At 38.7% G+C, this 18537-nt stretch overlaps 1 protein-coding gene across 29 annotated transcripts in view; it reads right to left on the bottom strand.

Annotated features, from left to right (window-relative positions):
- Positions 1-18537, bottom strand: part of STRBP (spermatid perinuclear RNA binding protein) — a 158729-nt gene that overhangs the window by 13276 nt on the left and 126916 nt on the right. For 12 of the 29 annotated variants that reach the window (XM_054659063.2, XM_003312271.7, XM_054659067.2 and 9 more), the window contains 6 exons: positions 16767-16925; positions 13616-13750; positions 13276-13416; positions 10080-10203; positions 5440-5484; positions 2252-2894 (listed from right to left, as the gene is read on the bottom strand). In XM_054659063.2, the coding sequence (XP_054515038.1) occupies positions 2818-2894; positions 5440-5484; positions 10080-10203; positions 13276-13416; positions 13616-13750; positions 16767-16925 (681 nt within the window). In that variant the 3' untranslated portion in view covers positions 2252-2817. Of the gene's footprint in view, positions 1-222; positions 432-2251; positions 2895-5439; positions 5485-10079; positions 10204-13275; positions 13417-13615; positions 13751-16766; positions 16926-18537 lie in introns of those variants that run through there. The other 17 variants (XR_008537323.2, XR_010148859.1, XR_008537325.2 and 14 more) reach the window with 4 other exon arrangements.

Here is an 18537-nt window from a genome sequence, read left to right as displayed (position 1 = left end):
TAACTATTTATGTGCTAAAAAGTGTAAAAAACTGTCAGAACATAGCACAGCTCACACGCTAATTTTAAGCTCTACACTGATCTGTAAACTCCCTGACAAGAAACTACGCTAAAAAGGGGTTAAGTACAGATATTGCTAGGTTTCCAAAGGAAAAGTTTTAAAACAGACACCGTGGCTTTGAACAAAGTATTGCTCTTCTTTAAAATGATCAGTCATTGCTTTCAAAAAGAGGGTGTCAGAGTGGTGTGTCTGAAAGCTGGATAGCCTCAGGGTGTCACATTGCTCTTAAGACCAAGACATAGAAATTGCCATTTCAAGCCAGACAACCTGATGGTTCTAGAAGTCAGAGAAGAAATCTTGAGGGCCCAAGTGAATAATAAATGGTGCGACGCTCAGAGGCTGGCAATAGGGGCTGTCAATGAAAAAACCACCTACAGTGGAGAAAAGAGCAGAGAAGCAAAACTTTATGTTAATTTCAGGCAATTTGGTGAAGCCAAGAGCTTCATTTATATTTCTCTGCTCTTTCAGCTGTAAGTGGAATTTTCATTACAAAATGGAAGGGTGGGAAGGGCAACAGGTGGGGGGACACTTAATTCATTACAGAATTTAAACAGTTGAACTTGCATGGTTACCACTTCTAACAAAGGACTGACAGCTCGATTATTTTAAGTAAAGCAGAGAAATGTAAAAGTTTGCAGCAACTGGGCAGGTTTACAACATGGTTAGTAACTTCCAACAAACAACAAAATTAAAAAAAAAAAAAAAAGACTTGGTAGAAACCATTTGAAATGACTGCCATCATGTTGGAAAACAGCACAGCTCCCTTTTCACCATTACAGAGCGCGTGAGTTATGAAGCAGAGTCAGCTACTTCAAAAGAATTTTCTAACGAGAAATATCTAGAGATTCCAACGTGGAATCCAAATTTGATGACCAATTTCAAATAACAATACAGCCGCAGCTGCCAATTAATAGTATTCCAAAGACAATGAGGACTACTGTAAAGATTTAATTAATAAAAACTGGACACTACCAGCCATGCTTTTTCTTCTCAGTGATGGCTCTGTTTCATCCATAGGTCAGCAAAACGCATCAATGAAACATGAAAACTCCCAGCTGAAATGGGCCCTCTTGTTTATGTCTAGCCACTAATGCACAGGATGAGAATGATAAGTTACAGCTATTTCCAGCAAGTGATGAGGTTTTATTAAAGTATCACCCACCACTAATAAAGACAAAAGACCAAGGAGAAGAAACAAACTAATCATTGTGTAATATATATCTGAGAAGTGACACTAACATTTGTTGTACATTGCCCATGTCACCTTTATTTAGTGGTCCCGAAGGAATTTGGTACATAAATTTGCCATATTTTATGAAGCCCATTCTCATGGATGGGCCCTGTCAAGTTCCCAAAAGCAGAACTGAATAGGGAAAATGAAAGCTAGTTCATACTAAAAACAGACATTTTTAAGACATGGTGCCTTATAAATATTGACAGGGGACCACACTGCTGCTCCTTCATGGGGGTGAGTACCTTAATGAAACCATTGACCTAGTAACATCATTGGCTTTCCAAACAAGGTGAGAATGCAAGTGGAGGACTTAGGTCTGCACCCTTTACAGAACAGCACAATGTTACCCACTGATCCATTTCCACCAGCATCATCAGGTGTCTTAAAAAGAAATGCTGACCCATGGCTGAAACCTGTCACTTTTCACAGCAGCACTCAACAAGAACTGGGACAATCGAAGAGCAAGTTTTTATGGGGACCCTGTTGCTGCTTTAGATTCTGATGTAATTGAAGAGGAAAGGAGACCCTTCAATGAATCCCAGCAAAATCGCTAATCTTCTATCTGCATGAAAAAAGCCAGGGAGTGAACACAATATCTTACAGAGTGAAGAAGGCCACAAGAACAAGAGAGGGTGATTGATTGATTAATTTATTATTTTTAAAAACTTGGAAATTCATAAACTAGGATAATCACATTCTCCTTCCCCATCTCTGGGTAGTGCCATCATTTTAATAAGCAATGCTCAAATAACAGAATGGAACCTTTATCATGGGGATGGCCCTTGTACAACAGGAGTACAAAGGGCTTACAAAGTGAGTAGACTGGCTCAAACTAACAATCACCTTTGCTTTGTTTTAGCACTTTGCTTACAAGTGAATGGGTTTCTAGGGCTAAGTTATTAGTTTTCAATTCCTTGTAATTTGATACCAAAACATATCAAAAATAATAAGCTAAAACAATATTCAAACCCATATTTTATTGGCTTTATTACACACTTCAATATTTACAAAGTTAAAGTTAAATGAAAAGTCTCTATTGTATTAAAAAAAATAACTACAGCCCAAATTAAAGTGCCCTGGGGCAAATACATATCAATCAACTAAGAATCAGTGACTGCATCAGGAACCAGGCAGTACTCTGTGTTACAACAAAGCAGTTTATTTGTGATCAGTGTTTGAGACTCTATACATCCTTCACAAATTTAATTTTACATAATCTGATACGTCTCTTAAAACTTAAACTTTGAACTGCTAGACTTTTATTTCCCTAGAACAGAAGGGCTGGTATAAGTTATTTTCCAGAAATGAGGTACCGTTTTCACAGAACTGGTTTCTTTTTTTTTTTTTTTCAAGTTTTAGAGAACTAAATTTGCATTTGTTAAAATCAAAAAGTAGGAAAGATGTTCTTTACAAATAATTTTGATCAAGTATGTGTTCAAAGAAAGCAGGATAAAAAGGCTTTTTCTCTAACATTCTGTATTGTACTGTATTGTTGTTCAATAGGAATTAGCTTCTGTCATTTGCTAAAAGAATGAGTAGTGGGGAACAGGATATGTTGGAAATTTCATAACGGGTAACAGAACCATTCTCTTGGGTAAACCTACAGAGAAAAGAAACGGAGAGGACTCCAAATAAGTTTTATTACTCCAATAAAAATTTCAGGTAAAAAAATATCTGACAGTAATTATCATTAACCTTTTCCAGATCAGTCAGTCAACATGTATACCATTTTGCAAGAGGCCCATAAATCGCTCACAGATCTATTTTGAAATTGCTCTTAATATTTTGATAAATAATATTTTCCACTCTCAAAATCAGGATGGCTACATCTAGGAAGCAATTTCATTGAGTGAGCTACCATGAATTCTGAAAATCAAAAGCAATGCTATTGAATCATGTTCTAAATCGACTGCAGAAATCCATATTGGTTCTCAATGTGGCATATCACATATTCCAGGAGAAACGGGTTGTCAAGGTTCAAAGCATAGCTTTCCATGCAGACCTCAGCTCCAGCTGGAGCCATGGCCAGGCGTTTACTTAACTTCTTAATGGCTATGGCCAATATTGGCATGGCAAATCTGGAAAGATTAATTACTTTCTGAATTTGTAATTAATACGTTCTTGTGGCCTCACAGACTTCTGCATAGTCGAGCATGATTTGAAATCTGCTCCTCTTCCTATGCTAATATTTAACCTATGGAGAAATCACAAAGCAGCAACAGCAGGTATTCAAGAGCACCAGATGATCAGAGGGAAATTACCCCACATGCAACAGCTTTACAAAGGCCAAAAGACATATTTACCTTACAGCCAAAATAAAGCATCGTTTTAGTAGGTTTGCATCACAGTAACATTTAAAAACCAAATCTTTTATGTGAAAAATGGGGGCATCAAATTTCACCAGCTTTGGAAGTCAGTTATATGGCACATGGAAGAGAGGAGCTTTCTGATGTGGGGGCTCAGAGGGCACAGGGTGAAAGTATAATGTTAAAGGAGGAAAGGGAGGAACAAGAGAGAAAAAAAGACCAAGGAAAAACATGAATGTAACTTAGAATCTAGATATTAAAGTATTTTCAAAGGAAAAATCGAGCTCTAGCAAACCTTTACTGAAGAATCTGAAACTTACTGTATGTCTAAAAGAAAGACACAGATTTAAATACCTGCCCCAAGCGGCAGATGTTTTGGCACTTATACAAGACATAGTACAGTGAGTCTAGTGAGCCAAAATGTACTTGGATAAATGGACCAGACCTAAGTCACAGACAGGATGAGATGGTCAGGAGACCCAGAAGCCAGCTGAATAGTTAAAAGCAAATGGCCAAACCCAAACCCAAAGGAACTAGAGAGTTTGAATTTAGAAGGAAACCTGCGTAAGCTTATTATTGCATTAGTCTCCAATTCCTAGTTACCCATACTGCTCAGTTCAAAATATGGGGAAGCCTTGACCACACCCGAGTGTGCCAGAGGATATAAAGGATATAGCTCCAGGCTCTGCACTTTGCCTAAAAGAAAATTTGCTCCGAAAGTGTGACCCTTGTAGCTTCACATCTTTCTAGGATATAAACTATTTTAACGGGCAAAGTGGTCAAACTATTCACTTTCTACTTATGTCCACAGTTACGAAATCAGATGAAGGTTCAGTTTAGCAGTGTTTTAGGAACACAATTTTCATCCAAACAAAAATGGCAAAGCAGATGCATGAAGAGAAAAAGCACAATGCAAAGGTCTGAGGCTCATGTAGAGGACTAATGCCAAAACTGGCAATACAGGAAGGGCCTTTCCCTTCTGTGTGGATGCACACCCAGCCTGGGGCATGCTGACACACACACTCTTGCACACACACTCTCTCATGCTCTCTTCTCTCACTGACAACACCCTGCAGATGGCTGATTCTATAACATGTAGCACCTGAGTAGAAAAAAGTGTCTAAGAGCATATCACTGACTCCAAACCTATTGCCTCCATTGCCACATAAACCTCATTCAAAAGTTATCCAAAGGGCCACTGGGGTTCATTTATGCATTTGCTTTTATTTTTTATTTTAGAGGGGAGAAGAGAAACACCTATGATATTCTAGCATGTACTACAGACTTCCTGCAGTGAGCACTTAAGTAAGACTGCTGGTGAAACCCACTATCACTTCCTCTCTAGGGCCAATGATACCCATTTACTTCAACCCCAAAGCAAAGTTATGGAAAAGAATGAAGGCTACAAATTTGAAGTGAGCAGTTCCTATTCTTGACTTAAGTTACCCACAACTCACACGGTTCCAAACCAGAAACTTAAGTGTGGCTTTATAACTGGTAGGCAGCCAAGCTAGCAACTGAGTATGGCCCTTCAGTAGCCTTTGAATGGAGTATCAGTTGGCTGTAAGAAGAACTACTTAAAATATTTAATTTCAATATGGTCAGAAACAGGCAATTAGAACAAGCAGTCCTTCAATCAGGCAAAGCGGAGAGAAGAGCAACTCCAACCAAACCAAGAACCACAAGGTTGTGGCATTTTCAAAGGGAATTTAAGTTGGGTCACTAGAATGAATAAATCTGAGATCCTCCAATTAATTTACAAAAACCCTAGATAGAAACTGTGCTTTGGATTGCTGTGACAGTCGCTAAGAGGAGATATCAGTAAGATGGTGTACGTACCATAGGCAGGGGCAGCTGTGCTGTAACCATATGGTGTTCCATAGCCTAGTGCAAAGAAGAAGAAGGCAGATCAGTCCAAGACCCAGGGCAATCATCACTGGCCCAATTCACAAGCACCACCTGCTCAGCACCCTGGGCCCGGAGGACTTCTTCCAGATGTTGGATGAATGAGAACCACTGCCAGAATGGTCCCAGTCTAGCCACTCTCTGTGTGCCTGCTTAAGATGTGGGAGCTCCTCACCATGGCCTACAAGGCTCTCCTAGATGTGCCAGACTGTCCTACATCTCTTTCTCACTGCACTCACTGACCCCACACTCTATTTTAACTATCAGTTCCTTGTCTGGGTTCCCCACTAGAGTAGCATAGACCTGGTCAAACTTATCCGTCGTCGCATCATCTGAACCTAGCAGAATGTATGATATATATAGTAGCCACTCACTAAATATAATTTGTTGAACAAAAGAATACTTAAAACCACTCAAACTACCAATCTCTCAAAGTTAGCAAACAGAACTTTCCAAGTATCTTCAGAAAGTAGTGAGACAGCAGGCTGAGGTCTCAATGGCCATTAAAACAGGCATATGAGTCAGGTCGTGAGCCCAAGGGCAAGGTCTATGACTTGCTGATATTTCAATTTCTGGCCCAAGTACAGGGTCTCTCTGTAAATGCTGGTGAATTTGACATCAGCCTCTGGTACCTATGAAAAAGGCTCACATTATTAAGTAAAAGCAAGTACAAAGAAGTTTTTATACCATATTAGTAGGGATTAGAAATATTACCTATATTAACAGAAGCTGCAATCTGTTTACTCTTTCAGTAAAACAGCTTAGATATAGGTAATATGTAAATAAAAATTACTTGGGGCCAGGTGTGGTGGCTCATGTCTGTAATCCCAGCAATTTTGGAGGCTATGGCAGGAGGACTGCTTGAACCCAGGAGTTAGAGACCAGCCTGGGCAATATAGTGAGACTCCATCTCTACAGAAAAACAAAAAATTAGCTGGGTATGGTGGTGCATGCCTGTAGTCCCAGCTCCTCAGGAGGCTGAGGTGGGAGGATCACTTGAGCCCAGGAGGTCGAGGCTGCAGTGAGCCATGATCACACCACTGCACTCCAGGCTGGGTAACAGAGAGAGATCATGTCTCAATAATAATAATAATAACAACAACTTCTTATTCATTTATAAATGAAAAAAATTTCTAAAGTGGAACAAGGGCACAAAATCACCATGGCACTTTTACACAGTACCCAAAACAAATGGAGCTTTTTCACATCACCACTCCTTTTTTTGTAACCACTTCTGCTATTGAGAATGATTTCACTCCCTCCTTCTCTGGATGACCAACTGCAACTCACCCTTGAGAACAGGATCAATTATCACCTCCCCTACAAAGTCTCCCAGACTCGCTGTTCTCTCTTTTGCCCAACCCATGTTATACTTGCATCATATTGCATTGTGTTTATTCAATTATCTGGTCCTACCCCAGGCAGTCACTGGGGCAGAGGCTAGGTCTTCTTTGAATGCCAAGTTCTAAATCTCCTGTTTGAGACAACGCATTCAAATGTATGCTGAAGAAGTAAACTGCTTTTAGGGACCAACTGAAACAGTTCTGAGGGATGAACAATTTTTACTTTTTAGTCTATAGTTAAGTCATATAACTCAGTCTGAGTGCTCACTAAATCATATTCAAGAGGACACATGTAGCTGAAATAAGCAGTAGGAAGAGGAGACAGATCAGAGGCCAAAAAAGAAATTAATGCTTAAAAAAGGTTAGCTGTCAAATTTATTCCAGAAAAGAGAAGCTGTTTGGCTAAGGCTGCAGTTCTAAGGATTATACCAAAACCTCCTTAAGAAGAAATGAGACCACAAGTACTAACTAGGTCATTCATCAGGACACTGGAGTCCTGATTCTAACTTCACCTTTTCCTAGCAAGGTATCTGTGAATGGCACCTGTTATTTAACCTCTCTGAGCTTCAGTGTTCTATGTACAGTAACTGAGTTGCCAGGGGAATTTAATTAAATAATACATGTAAATATACTGACAACAGTCCCTGCTGCACAGAATATACTGTGCAAATGGTATATAACCTATTCATAATCTAAAGGGACCTAATCTGAATCTTGTCTCGGCCATAAAATAACTTCATTTTTAAAAGCTTCGGGACACAGGCCTTTCAGGGAGGTCAATGCAATGACACAAGAGAGGAGTCACTATAGAGTAAAGCCTGGCAACGAGTGGCCATAAACGGTTCCTTTCATGATTACTGCCACTGGACCATAGCCATTTACCACTCTAGCAGGTGGTAAATGGTCCGCGGCAACAAGAGACGTGACCAGATTAAGCCCCAATAGAACACGTCATCAAAGACAAGAAAGATAGTTCATCTCTATAACCCGCCTAATATTGTGAATGAAAGCTTTGCCCTTTCAATAATACACTGAATAAGGCTAAAATTATTAAATATCAGTAGAAATAGTGAGACACACAGAAGACTGTCTTAATTTTAGACTCATAAACTATGTCACACCATAAGAAATTCATAACCTTTTCCTTCTCCCCCAATGCTCCAGCTAAAAACCCTAGGAGCTGAGATATCCTTGAAACATCACTCTTCTTTCTATATATTCAATACATCAATTTTGCTTCCTTTATATTCCTCCCATCTGTTCTCTTCTGGTCTCCCCCTTTCTTCTTCCCTGCCTCCAGTAGCAATACTATCAATGTCTCTTGCCTGGGTTAGTAGTCTTCAGTAGCCTTTTTTTAACTGAGGCATAATAGATGTACATAGTTCCGGGGTTCATGTGATAATTTAATATACCCATGTAATTTATAAAGATCAAATCAGTGAACTTAGGATACCCATCATCTTAAATATTTGTCCTTTCTTTATGCTAGAACCATTTGAACTCTTCTAGCCAGTTTGAAATGTACAATACATTACTGTAAACTATATGCCTTCTAACTGATCTTGTCAATGCTCACACCTATCCCTACACCTCCTGTTCTTCACACTATAGAAAGACTAACCTTCACAAATAAAGTCTGATCTTGTCACTGTTCTCCTTAGAACCCATCAAGACTTAACACTGTGCTTAGGGTTCTAAGACCAAAATCCAAACAATGGCCTCCAGGTCTGGGACTGAGTCGTCCAGCTTTAATTAACATCATTCCCCAGTCTCTCCACTTCTACCACTCAGTGCTCACCACATTCCACACATTCTGGACTTCTGCTTCTTCAATTGAGCCAAATTCCCCAACAGCAACACAAGGTCTCTGCACATGCTGTTCCTTCTGTGTGCAACACTCTCCCATCCCAGTCTTCTTTGAGTTAACTCCTATTCATTCTTCAAAGCCCAATTCAAATGTCCCTTCTTCTGGGAAGCCTCCAGGGACCCACTAAACTAGACCAGGTTTCTCTGTTACATGCTCTCACAGCAGCATGTCCTTCTTTTTCATCGTACTCATCTCAGTTTCTCGTTGTTATTACTTGATTAATCTACGTCTCACCCTTCAGACTATAAGCTGCATGAGAACAAAATCCATGTCTGCTGTGTGCCAAAGCAGGCACACTCCTTGAGCAATTTACCTACTAGGATTATCTTCTAGAAGAATCATTCCAAAGTCACATCATAAAATTTCCCAAATGGCCTAGTCTTATTCTTTCTTAGAGGAAAGCACAAAGTGAACCCTTAGGGATGTTACCTAAAAAACAATGACTGGATAAGACCCAATCTTCATGACAATTTTATCTTGATCAGGATCTACAAGTGGTTTACTTGTCCAGTTAAAAGTACTATACTTTCAATATTGTGAAGAACTTGATTTTAACAAGACAGCTGGATAATCTACTGTTAAAATGACATAAGAATTAGAAGGGAAGGCAGAGAGAGGGCATTCTCCCAAATCTTCTTTAAGCTATGTGGTGGAATGGAAAGAATATGAACTTTGGAAATGCAAACACCTACATTCAAATCCTTGCTCTGTGGTTTAGTGGTTGCTTCACCCTGAGCTAGCTGCCTTATCTCCCTAAATCCCAGTTTCCTTCCTTGGAAAATAATTTCTACCTGATGAAACACTGTGAAGATTAAAAACAAATTAAATTAAATTAAATTAAAAACAATTTAATAGGTAAAATTATTTACATGAAAATATCTAGTATATATAGTAAGCTCTGGATAAATTTTTTTTTTCCTTTGTGTATTTCTTTAGCCTTTGATGGTTCCCAAACATTAAGTTTAACAAACACTAATAATGCCAGGCTTCACCCTAATTAAGTAACGTCTTAGCAGTTTTTCTCTCCTGTTACACCCAACCTGTCATCTATGTCCTCAATGAAAACATCCTGCTCACCCTTCTCAATCTATGGAATATCCTTTAATTCCTTGTCAAAATACAGTCCCACAACCAAATGCAATTTGCTCATCTGTCATCTCCCTCCAGGTAGCCTCTCCTCACTCAGCAGATTCCAGGAGAACACCTATGACATTCTGCCAATTCTCTACTTTTAAATTTCTGTGTACATTCATGCCTGTGTTATATTTCCACAAACCCTGTACAACCTTAGAAAATGCAGGAGATGCTATTCTTTGAATTTCGGCCCAGTAAAGGGGGCCAATCTCTTGCAGTTTGTACTATACCTGGAGCTATGTAGCCAGGAGCAGCTGTCGCCCCAACAAAAGCTCCCCTTGTTAGAGTTCCTCTTCCTCTGCCCCGAACAGCTTGGACTGCTGCAGACACAGCTGTATTCACAACGCCCTTTGCCTGTTAAAATAACACATTTTCATTACTGAAAGAAATAAGAACCATCTTATTTCTTCTATCATCTCTTCAACGCACAACAACTATGAGAAACTGTGAGCACGTGGGTGAGACCACGAGCTGTCTGTGATCTTGAACCTTCAATTTATCATCTGAAAAACAAAAATGATACCTACCTTACAGAGATGTTAAGAGAATATGCAAATAACTTCTTTTCGCTTGAGGGTTATCCAGAAAGAGTTCATTTTCTACACCAAATTTCAGTAATCAATTTATATCCAAAGTCATTTTAGGCCTTACTAAAGTAATCATACACACTTGGTACCTAGGTTCCAAATCCAGTAAATTATCTGCCAACAGGCAGAAAATATCTGAGCAACTAATTACATAGAATTAACTGCGAATCTGAGTGGGGCTAGTGGGGGGAAAACATAAAGGGCTAAGACAGGAGGACCAAAGATGAGGATGCCAGTTCCTGCTCTAAGTAACTGTGACCTCAGGAAGGTAATATGATTTCTTGGAGCCCGATTCCTCTGCTGTTTGTGTATGTATGTATCCACTACTAATTATCTTTTTTTGTTTTTTTTTTTTGAGACGGAGTCTCGCTCTGTCACCCAGGCTGGAGTGCAATGGTGCGATCTCGACTCACTGCAACCTCCACCTTCCCAGGTTCAAGTGATTCTCCTGCCTCAGCCTCCCAAGTAGCTGGAATTACAGGCACCCGCCACCACGCCTGGCTAATTTTCGTATTTTTAGTAGAGACAGGGTTTCACCACGTTGACCAGGCTGGTCTTGACTCCTGACCTCAAGTGATCTGCCCACCTCAGCTTCCTTTCAAAGTGCTGGGATTACAGGTGTGAGCCACCGCACCTGGCCCCATTATTAAATAAATAAATACCACTTTGAAAGCCCCTTCTTGCTCTAAAATGCCATAATCTATGGAAATCTCCCCACTAATTAAAAATGTGGATAATGATACCCACTTTGTTTTCCTTAGAGTTGAAACAGTAACCGAGAATTATAAAATGAGAATAACGATACTTTGTTTTCCTTAGAGTAGAAAGAACAACAAGAGAACAGATATAAAAACATTCTAAAAATACAACAGATAACACCGGGAGTAACAGTAAACAGGACTGTTGAAAAACCTCTTTTCCAAACTAAATTTTAAGAAAATCAAAAGGTGTCTAGTTTCAAATTGAATATTATACTTATAGAAATGCAACAAAAACTCAAGCTAGAAACAATTAAGATTCCCCACTATAACCAAGGTGCAAGAAAGTGGTGCAAAGCCTCAAAGCGTACTCTATGATAAAGTCAACAGTGTCTAAGAAGCTGAAAGAGTCAGAATACATACACATTGGTTTATCTCACTTTGAAAATGCAACATCCTTTATTCTTTCCAGGATAACCTCTACCTCTAGTATGAATGGGCAGGAACCTCTACCTCTAGTATGAATGGGCAGGAGACAGTTTCAAGGTTAACTGTGTCATGAACAGGGACTGCCGTTTTTGTTTTTCTCTGAAATAAACCAACCCACATATCCAAAATAGATTGCTTCTTGGCCGTCAAGCACATTGAACACATGAGTTTTATAGCTTATAGTATGGAAAATTTCTAAAAATGAGTGAACTTCATGTAGACATCTTTCTTTTTTTAACATGACTTAGTCAAAAGTAGTCAGCAAGCAACAATCTGGCAGTAGCAGAATGATTCCACACAAATCTAGCTCATGTCTAGTAGAACAAACTTAACTACCTAATAAATATTTGCACATGGGCTTTTTAAACTAAAATTAACTGACCAAACATAAGATGTAATATGGGAAAAAACACCATAAAACAAGCTCATAAAACAAGAATCATCTTTCAACTAGTTTAGAACACACTTTGTTCTATGTTTACCAGAAGATTTTAGAAAATAAAATCTACTTGTTTTCGACATGCGTAATTTAAGGGCTTTAAAAATTTTTTCATCTCATTAAAATAAGTTTTCTCTACCTTTTGGATCCTAGAATTTAAGCAGTGTTTATTATAGCAAATACAAGAAATTTAAATGAATACAAAACAAATTTTGAGATGGATACAATATGCAATAGTAAAATGTCCATGGCCGTTGGGAGAACTACCTGGTTCCGGAAGGAACCCCCACCATCAATTAGCTGTGTTACCACAGGCAAGTATTTCCATTTCTTTGGGCCTTGTTTCCTTACCTGTAAAATAAGATCAATTCTACCCTCCTACAATGGACATAGCATACATAATGGAATCTAAATATAATGTTTAATGTAGAATTAAACAATCTAAGCTTCTTTTTATTACTTTAAGCATTTTTAATTTCTATCATATAATATATTCAGATGTTATGTTATTATACCAGTACTCTCTATGAGGCACAATGTGTCTTATATTTACTTACTCTTTCCCTCACTATCAGGCATATGATGTATGACTAGAAAATGTTTTTTGAATGCATAAATGAATGGATGGAAGAATCTCATATCCACAAGCATGTAATTAGAGGGCCATCTTTTCTAAATACCTTGCTAAGATCCTGGACATTCAGTAGCACTGACATTCCCAGTGTCAGTAATGAACAGACACAATACAGCGCCAAATTTTATGCGGTCGGCAAAGGAAACCCAAAATAAACAATGCAAAAGCACGAAACTGCAAAGGAACTGGAAGAGCACCCGCAGGCTGATGAAAGCAAAGCCCCAGGTGCTCCTGGCAGCTTCCCCAAACTAAACTGCTTAGACCTCACTAAGGTCCAAATCACCTCAAAACCTGACTTCATCAAGAATGACCTCAACCCTCCAAATAATGCTAATAGCCTCATATATACATATAAATATAAATATACATGTACATATATATTTTGTTTAGAAAGTCCATAGAACATGAAACCACTAATCAGATTTATATTATTCGTGACCTAACCCAAAGCAAAGGTCGCCAAGTCCAAGAAAAGGAAACAACTTCAGAAAAAGCTAAAGTGGCACATGGACAGGAAAGAAAATTTAATTCCTCTAACATTTTTCACAGGTTCTGCAAAGGTTTAATGTTTACTCATACCTGAGGGATAATCTTCTTTTTCTTATTATTTGCCGCATTGGGTCCAGAAAACAGTTTCTCCAAGGCAGCTAAAGCTGCACTCGCCTTTGCCACTTTCTTATTTGGACCTGCGCCTCTGAATTTCTGTCCATCTACTTCTACCTACAATCAAGAATAACACCTTGCAATTATCCCATGCAATTCCTCTATGTCCTTTTAATTTAAATAGATTATGACACAGAAAACACCAAAAATCAAATAGTGCCACAAGAACTGACTCAGTCTAAAACTTTACATTAAGTTCAGGATATCCTATGTCTTTGAGAAGAAAGATAAGGCTGGCTTGTGTCTGGGTACACACCTCCATTACAAAGCGCTTGTCATGGCTTCCACCAGTCTCTGAGATGAGTTCATACTTGAGACCTCTTCTTTTTTCATTGAGCTCCATTACAGGGTTTTTGCCACTTGCTGTGAGGATAGGGCCCTGAGTTCTTACCTATAAGAGAAAGGGAATCTGAAGGTTCAATCAAGTAAGATTTTAGAATATTACATTTCTTATTAATACAATTATGCTAAGAAGGAGGCTCAAAAATTCTACTTCAAAGCACTCAGGGGCTAGAATGAGTCACCTCTTTACACAAATGGCAAAATATCATTAAAGCTGTAAAAACTCTACAAGCAGTAAACATTGCAGTCATCTGGCCAGCCTTCCTTCGAAGCAGTATTCAAGACCAATCAATGCAACCTCACCACTGTGGGCCACTCCAGGCTCTGCTCTGCAGTGTTCGTGATCTAAGAATAATACTCTAAATTACTAATAACGAGAATAGAACAGTTTGGATTCACGTGATGCCTAAGAGTTCATCATTTTTCTTCTTTAGGGTTAGGAAGAAATAACTCTCAATTTGGGATGTTAGAGGGTAAATGTTCCTATACACCTTTCAGTCACTCTAAACAGATTTAAGGGGACCTAAGGTAAAAACAGTTGGCTATAGACTATGGATTCTGAAATTTTAAAATAACAATAAAGGCAGTCACTCTCTGCCCTCAAGGAGCTAGAGTGTAGTGGGAGGGACAGATATCATCACTGCAAAATAACGTATGTTAAAGAGCAGATACATGCTATGGAAATAACTGATTTGAGGAAGGATAAGAATAGAAGTAGTGAAATAATTCATGCAAGAGCATGAAGGTGCAAATGAAAACAGAGGCTAGCATCAAAAGCAAACTAACAAATAAATCCACAAAATACAACTATAATTTTGAGAAAGGAGAAACCAAAAGATAGGGCACTTTTTGAGGTCAGAGATCATGTCTGTAATTCCACCACACAAGAAATGCTGAACGCACAAAATAAATGCCCAAAAGTGTTAATTTTGTTTTTTTTTTTGTTTGTTGTTGTTGTTGTTTTGAGACAGAGTCTCGCTCTGTGGCCCAGGCTGGAGTGCAGTGGTGCAATCTCGGCTCACTGCAACCTCCACCTCCTGGGTTCAGGTAATTCCTGCCTCAGCGTCCCAAGTAGCTGGAATTGCAGGCACCTGCCACCACACCCGGCTAATTTTTGTATTTTTAGTAGAGACAGGGTATCGCCACGTTGGCCAGGGTGCACTCAAACTCCTGACCTCAGGTGATCCGCCTGCCTCAGCCTCCCAAAGTGCTGGGATTACAGGTGTGCACCACCATGCCCAGCCCAAAATATTAAGTATTACGTATATAAACCTAATGAAAATCAAGATTCTCTTAGTAAAGTATTCCGTGCAGGTTGGATAAGTGGTTGATGCTTCAGACGTGAAACATCAAAGGACAATTTTTAAGGACAAGTTTAAAAACATCAGTAACATCAATAAACATCTCTTCTTGATGAGTTTTTATAATCTGCATTTTTTGAATTTCAAGGCAAATTTCTAGTCACTGTCTTTAAAAGCTAATGAGTGATTTTTGAAACTAGGTCTATAGTAATCACTGTATGCTTTCCAAACCTGAAATCATGTCTACAAAAATGAGTCGAGACATAAAAATATCTGAATTTTAATAAAGTACTATTATTTTAAACGAAGAAATAAATAAGGGCTTTGTTTTCTCCTTGCTTCCCACCATTACTACAATATACAGAAACAAAGTATAAATGTAGTCACCACCAAAACTTTTTATGTCAGTGTAGCTGCTACTAGTGCAGCCCACACTGCTCTCTCCCTTTCTAATTACCTTTGTACTTAATGGTCTGGACCTCATAATTAATGAGCCCTTTTTTCTTTTAGTATATGTAACATTGTCAGCAAAACAACATCTTGACCTGTGACTGCCACCTGTGAATGACTGGTCCCTCTGAGCAGCCAGCCATGACATCATCTGTCCTCCACAGCATCACACAAAGTACCAAGTGTGGCTTTCTCAGGCTTCAGCCCCATCAATCCTGTCCACGCTGGCCCACTTGGCACTTCTTAAACATTTACTTTCACAACTCAAAGTCATAACACCTCCTCGTCCTTCAGTCCAGAATGCTTTCTCTTCCCCACACGGCAAAGCTCATCATCTGAAGCCTCGCTCACAGTGGACTCCCTTTGATTTTACATGATTGTGTAAGTTATGTCTAAGAGTCTCACAACCCCTTCCTCCTTCAAGATTTGACATTATTATGTTCATTTTGCCATCACAGAGCTTATCGCATTATATTACCATTTGTAATAAACACGTCTTTTTGCCCTTTTAGCCTGGGAGCATCTCCAGGCTCTGCACACAATTTCTGAAACACCTGGCACTAAGCAGGTATTAAAAGGGATTTATGGACTGAAAAAATTAGTTTATTAATTAAGTCCTTAATAAATACTTATTCATACAAATGACAAACTAAGCCTTTTTTCTAATGTAAGCTCTTGCTGTTACTTTAAAGCTAATGTTCTTTACATAGAATGCAGTAAACATGGGTTCCATGAACTCCCCAATGTACTGTGTATACTCAGTACTTGGATTTCATCCCATTCTATTATCTGCGACAGTAAGTTCCAGTCGGGACTTAATTAGGGTCTGAGATACATACTGTGTCAGGCTATGCCTTCCTTCAGGGCTGGACCAACTAAATGATGACCCAATGTACCCCGCAGCTTAGCACAAACTTCAAATAATCCCAATTTCCTCCACTACATCTTGTAGTTTTCTGCCCATCAGTTACTGCTGATACTCTTGGTATATTCTGAAATATTGGAAGCAGCTTCCATGGCCAGCAACCAGGAAACACTAGTTAAATTAGGGTATATTCAAGTGTTGTGCAGTTTACAGATATTTTTAAAGTGAAAAAAGTCAAGATGTAAAACTGCATGAAAAGATGACTGCCTTCACAGAGATTCATGAAAAAAACTGGATGGAAATAAACCAAAATAATAATTATGTCTGTCTCTGTAATTTATGTACAGGTTTGCATATGCTTTTGATTTTATTTATACTTTTCCACATCTCTCAAATTTCCTACAATGCACATATATGTTGTTTTTTTTCTGAGAAAAAAATAAGTATACCTCTAAGGTACTGGAGGTTTCAGTTGTAGAATTTCCAGTATTATTGCTTGAGTTTGAAGACACTGTTTCATTTTTACTTTCATTATCTGATTTTTCATCGGAACTCATACATTCAATATCTGCATCAAAGCCTGTTGGATATCCCATTGCCTGCAATACCTGTACAAATTACATTAAAATGCAGTTTTATTCAGACACGAGAAACCAGAGAATAGACAAAATATTGAGAACAAAAGTTTCAAATCCATAGTGTTTGAACCATAAAACACCTTGCAGGAAGAGCAAGATGGTACTAAATCTGTAAGTCCTTGGTTAAATATGGTATACCTACCAGGGTAGCACCATGGAAAAATGGGGAAAACCTCCTCAGGATAATTGAGTTTAAATACAGGATGACAAATATAAACCTGACACTATTCCTAGTTCATTTGATTTGGAGGTGAGAGGTAGAGAAAACAAACAGGATAGCTAGGTTCAAACCAATAGGATAAGGACAGAAGTAGCATACTATAAAAAGTAGCCTGGTCTAGAAAGGAAAAAATCTGAGAGTCTAATCCTGTATTTCTCCTCTGGCCCTCAATTTTCCAATCTACAAAACAGGAAGACTATACTGGTTGACCTCTAAGTTATATGACTCAATCCATTAGGAGAAACTGGCCCAGAAAGGCAATCAAGAAATTTTTTATCTTTGAACCAACTTGCCTGTCAATTACAAAATAACATCTAAAACTTTCTACTTTGCTTCCAACATAGACCACAATCAAAACTTAAAAGATTCAGTCTCGGCCAGACGCGGTGGCTCATGCCTGTAATCCCAGCACTTTGGGAAGCCAAGGCGGGTGGATCATTTGAGGTTAGGAGTTCGAGACCAGCCTGGCCAACATGGTAAGACCAGTCTCTACTAAAGATACAAAAATTAGCTGGGTGTGGCGGTGCACGCCTGTAATTCCAGCTACTTGGGATGTTAAGGCTGGAGAATTGCTTGAACCTGGGAGGCGGAGGTTGCAGTGAGCCGAGATTGCGCCACTGCACTCCAGCCTGGGCAACAGAGCAAGACTCTGTCTCAAAAAAACAAACAAACAAACAAAAAAACAAAAACAAAAAACAACAAGATTCAGTCTCTAGGTTTATTCTCTATACTAAATAAGCCAGGAACAATTTTAGTCTTGTATTTCCATCCCTCTCTCTCAAGGGCTGATTATGGCTACCTCCAACGTTCAAACTTCTTATACTTTCAGTCGATCCCCAGGATTTGTCTTACTTTTTTGAAATAAAGCTTTCAGAAGAATGTGTATATGTGTGTGCATGATTGTGCACAGGCATGCTCACACACCTCCACACATGTGCCTTTTAATACCTTCCTGATTATACTGCTTTTTAGATGTTTACAAGAGAATATGTTCACTTTTTGTAAGCCTCTTTCAAAGGAGGTTGATATAGCTTTGTCACTAATTAGAGGTTTACATCAGAGTGATATAGGGACAGATTCCTAAAGACCCTTGCATTCGTTTCCATTTTTAACTGTTTTAAGTTGCTGAGATTTAAAAGCAACATCATATTTCTTTATAATAACAACTGTACATAATAGGTGTTCCAAAAAATGGTTATGGTGGCCAAACAAATGAGAAGCCAGCCTTTATAAACAACTGCATCTTGTATAAAGGATTTTGCCAATATAAACAGTGTTACCCTAAACCAAAAAATCGACCTACATAGAAGTCTGTACCAAGAGAACTTGAAATTAATTCACACAATTCATATGGAGAACTTG

This window comes from Pan troglodytes, chromosome 11 (assembly GCF_028858775.2).
Source record: "Pan troglodytes isolate AG18354 chromosome 11, NHGRI_mPanTro3-v2.0_pri, whole genome shotgun sequence".
NCBI classification, from domain to species: Eukaryota; Metazoa; Chordata; class Mammalia; order Primates; family Hominidae; genus Pan; species Pan troglodytes.
Note: the sequence above shows the minus strand (reverse complement) of the source record. Positions and strands in the feature narration are given on the sequence as shown.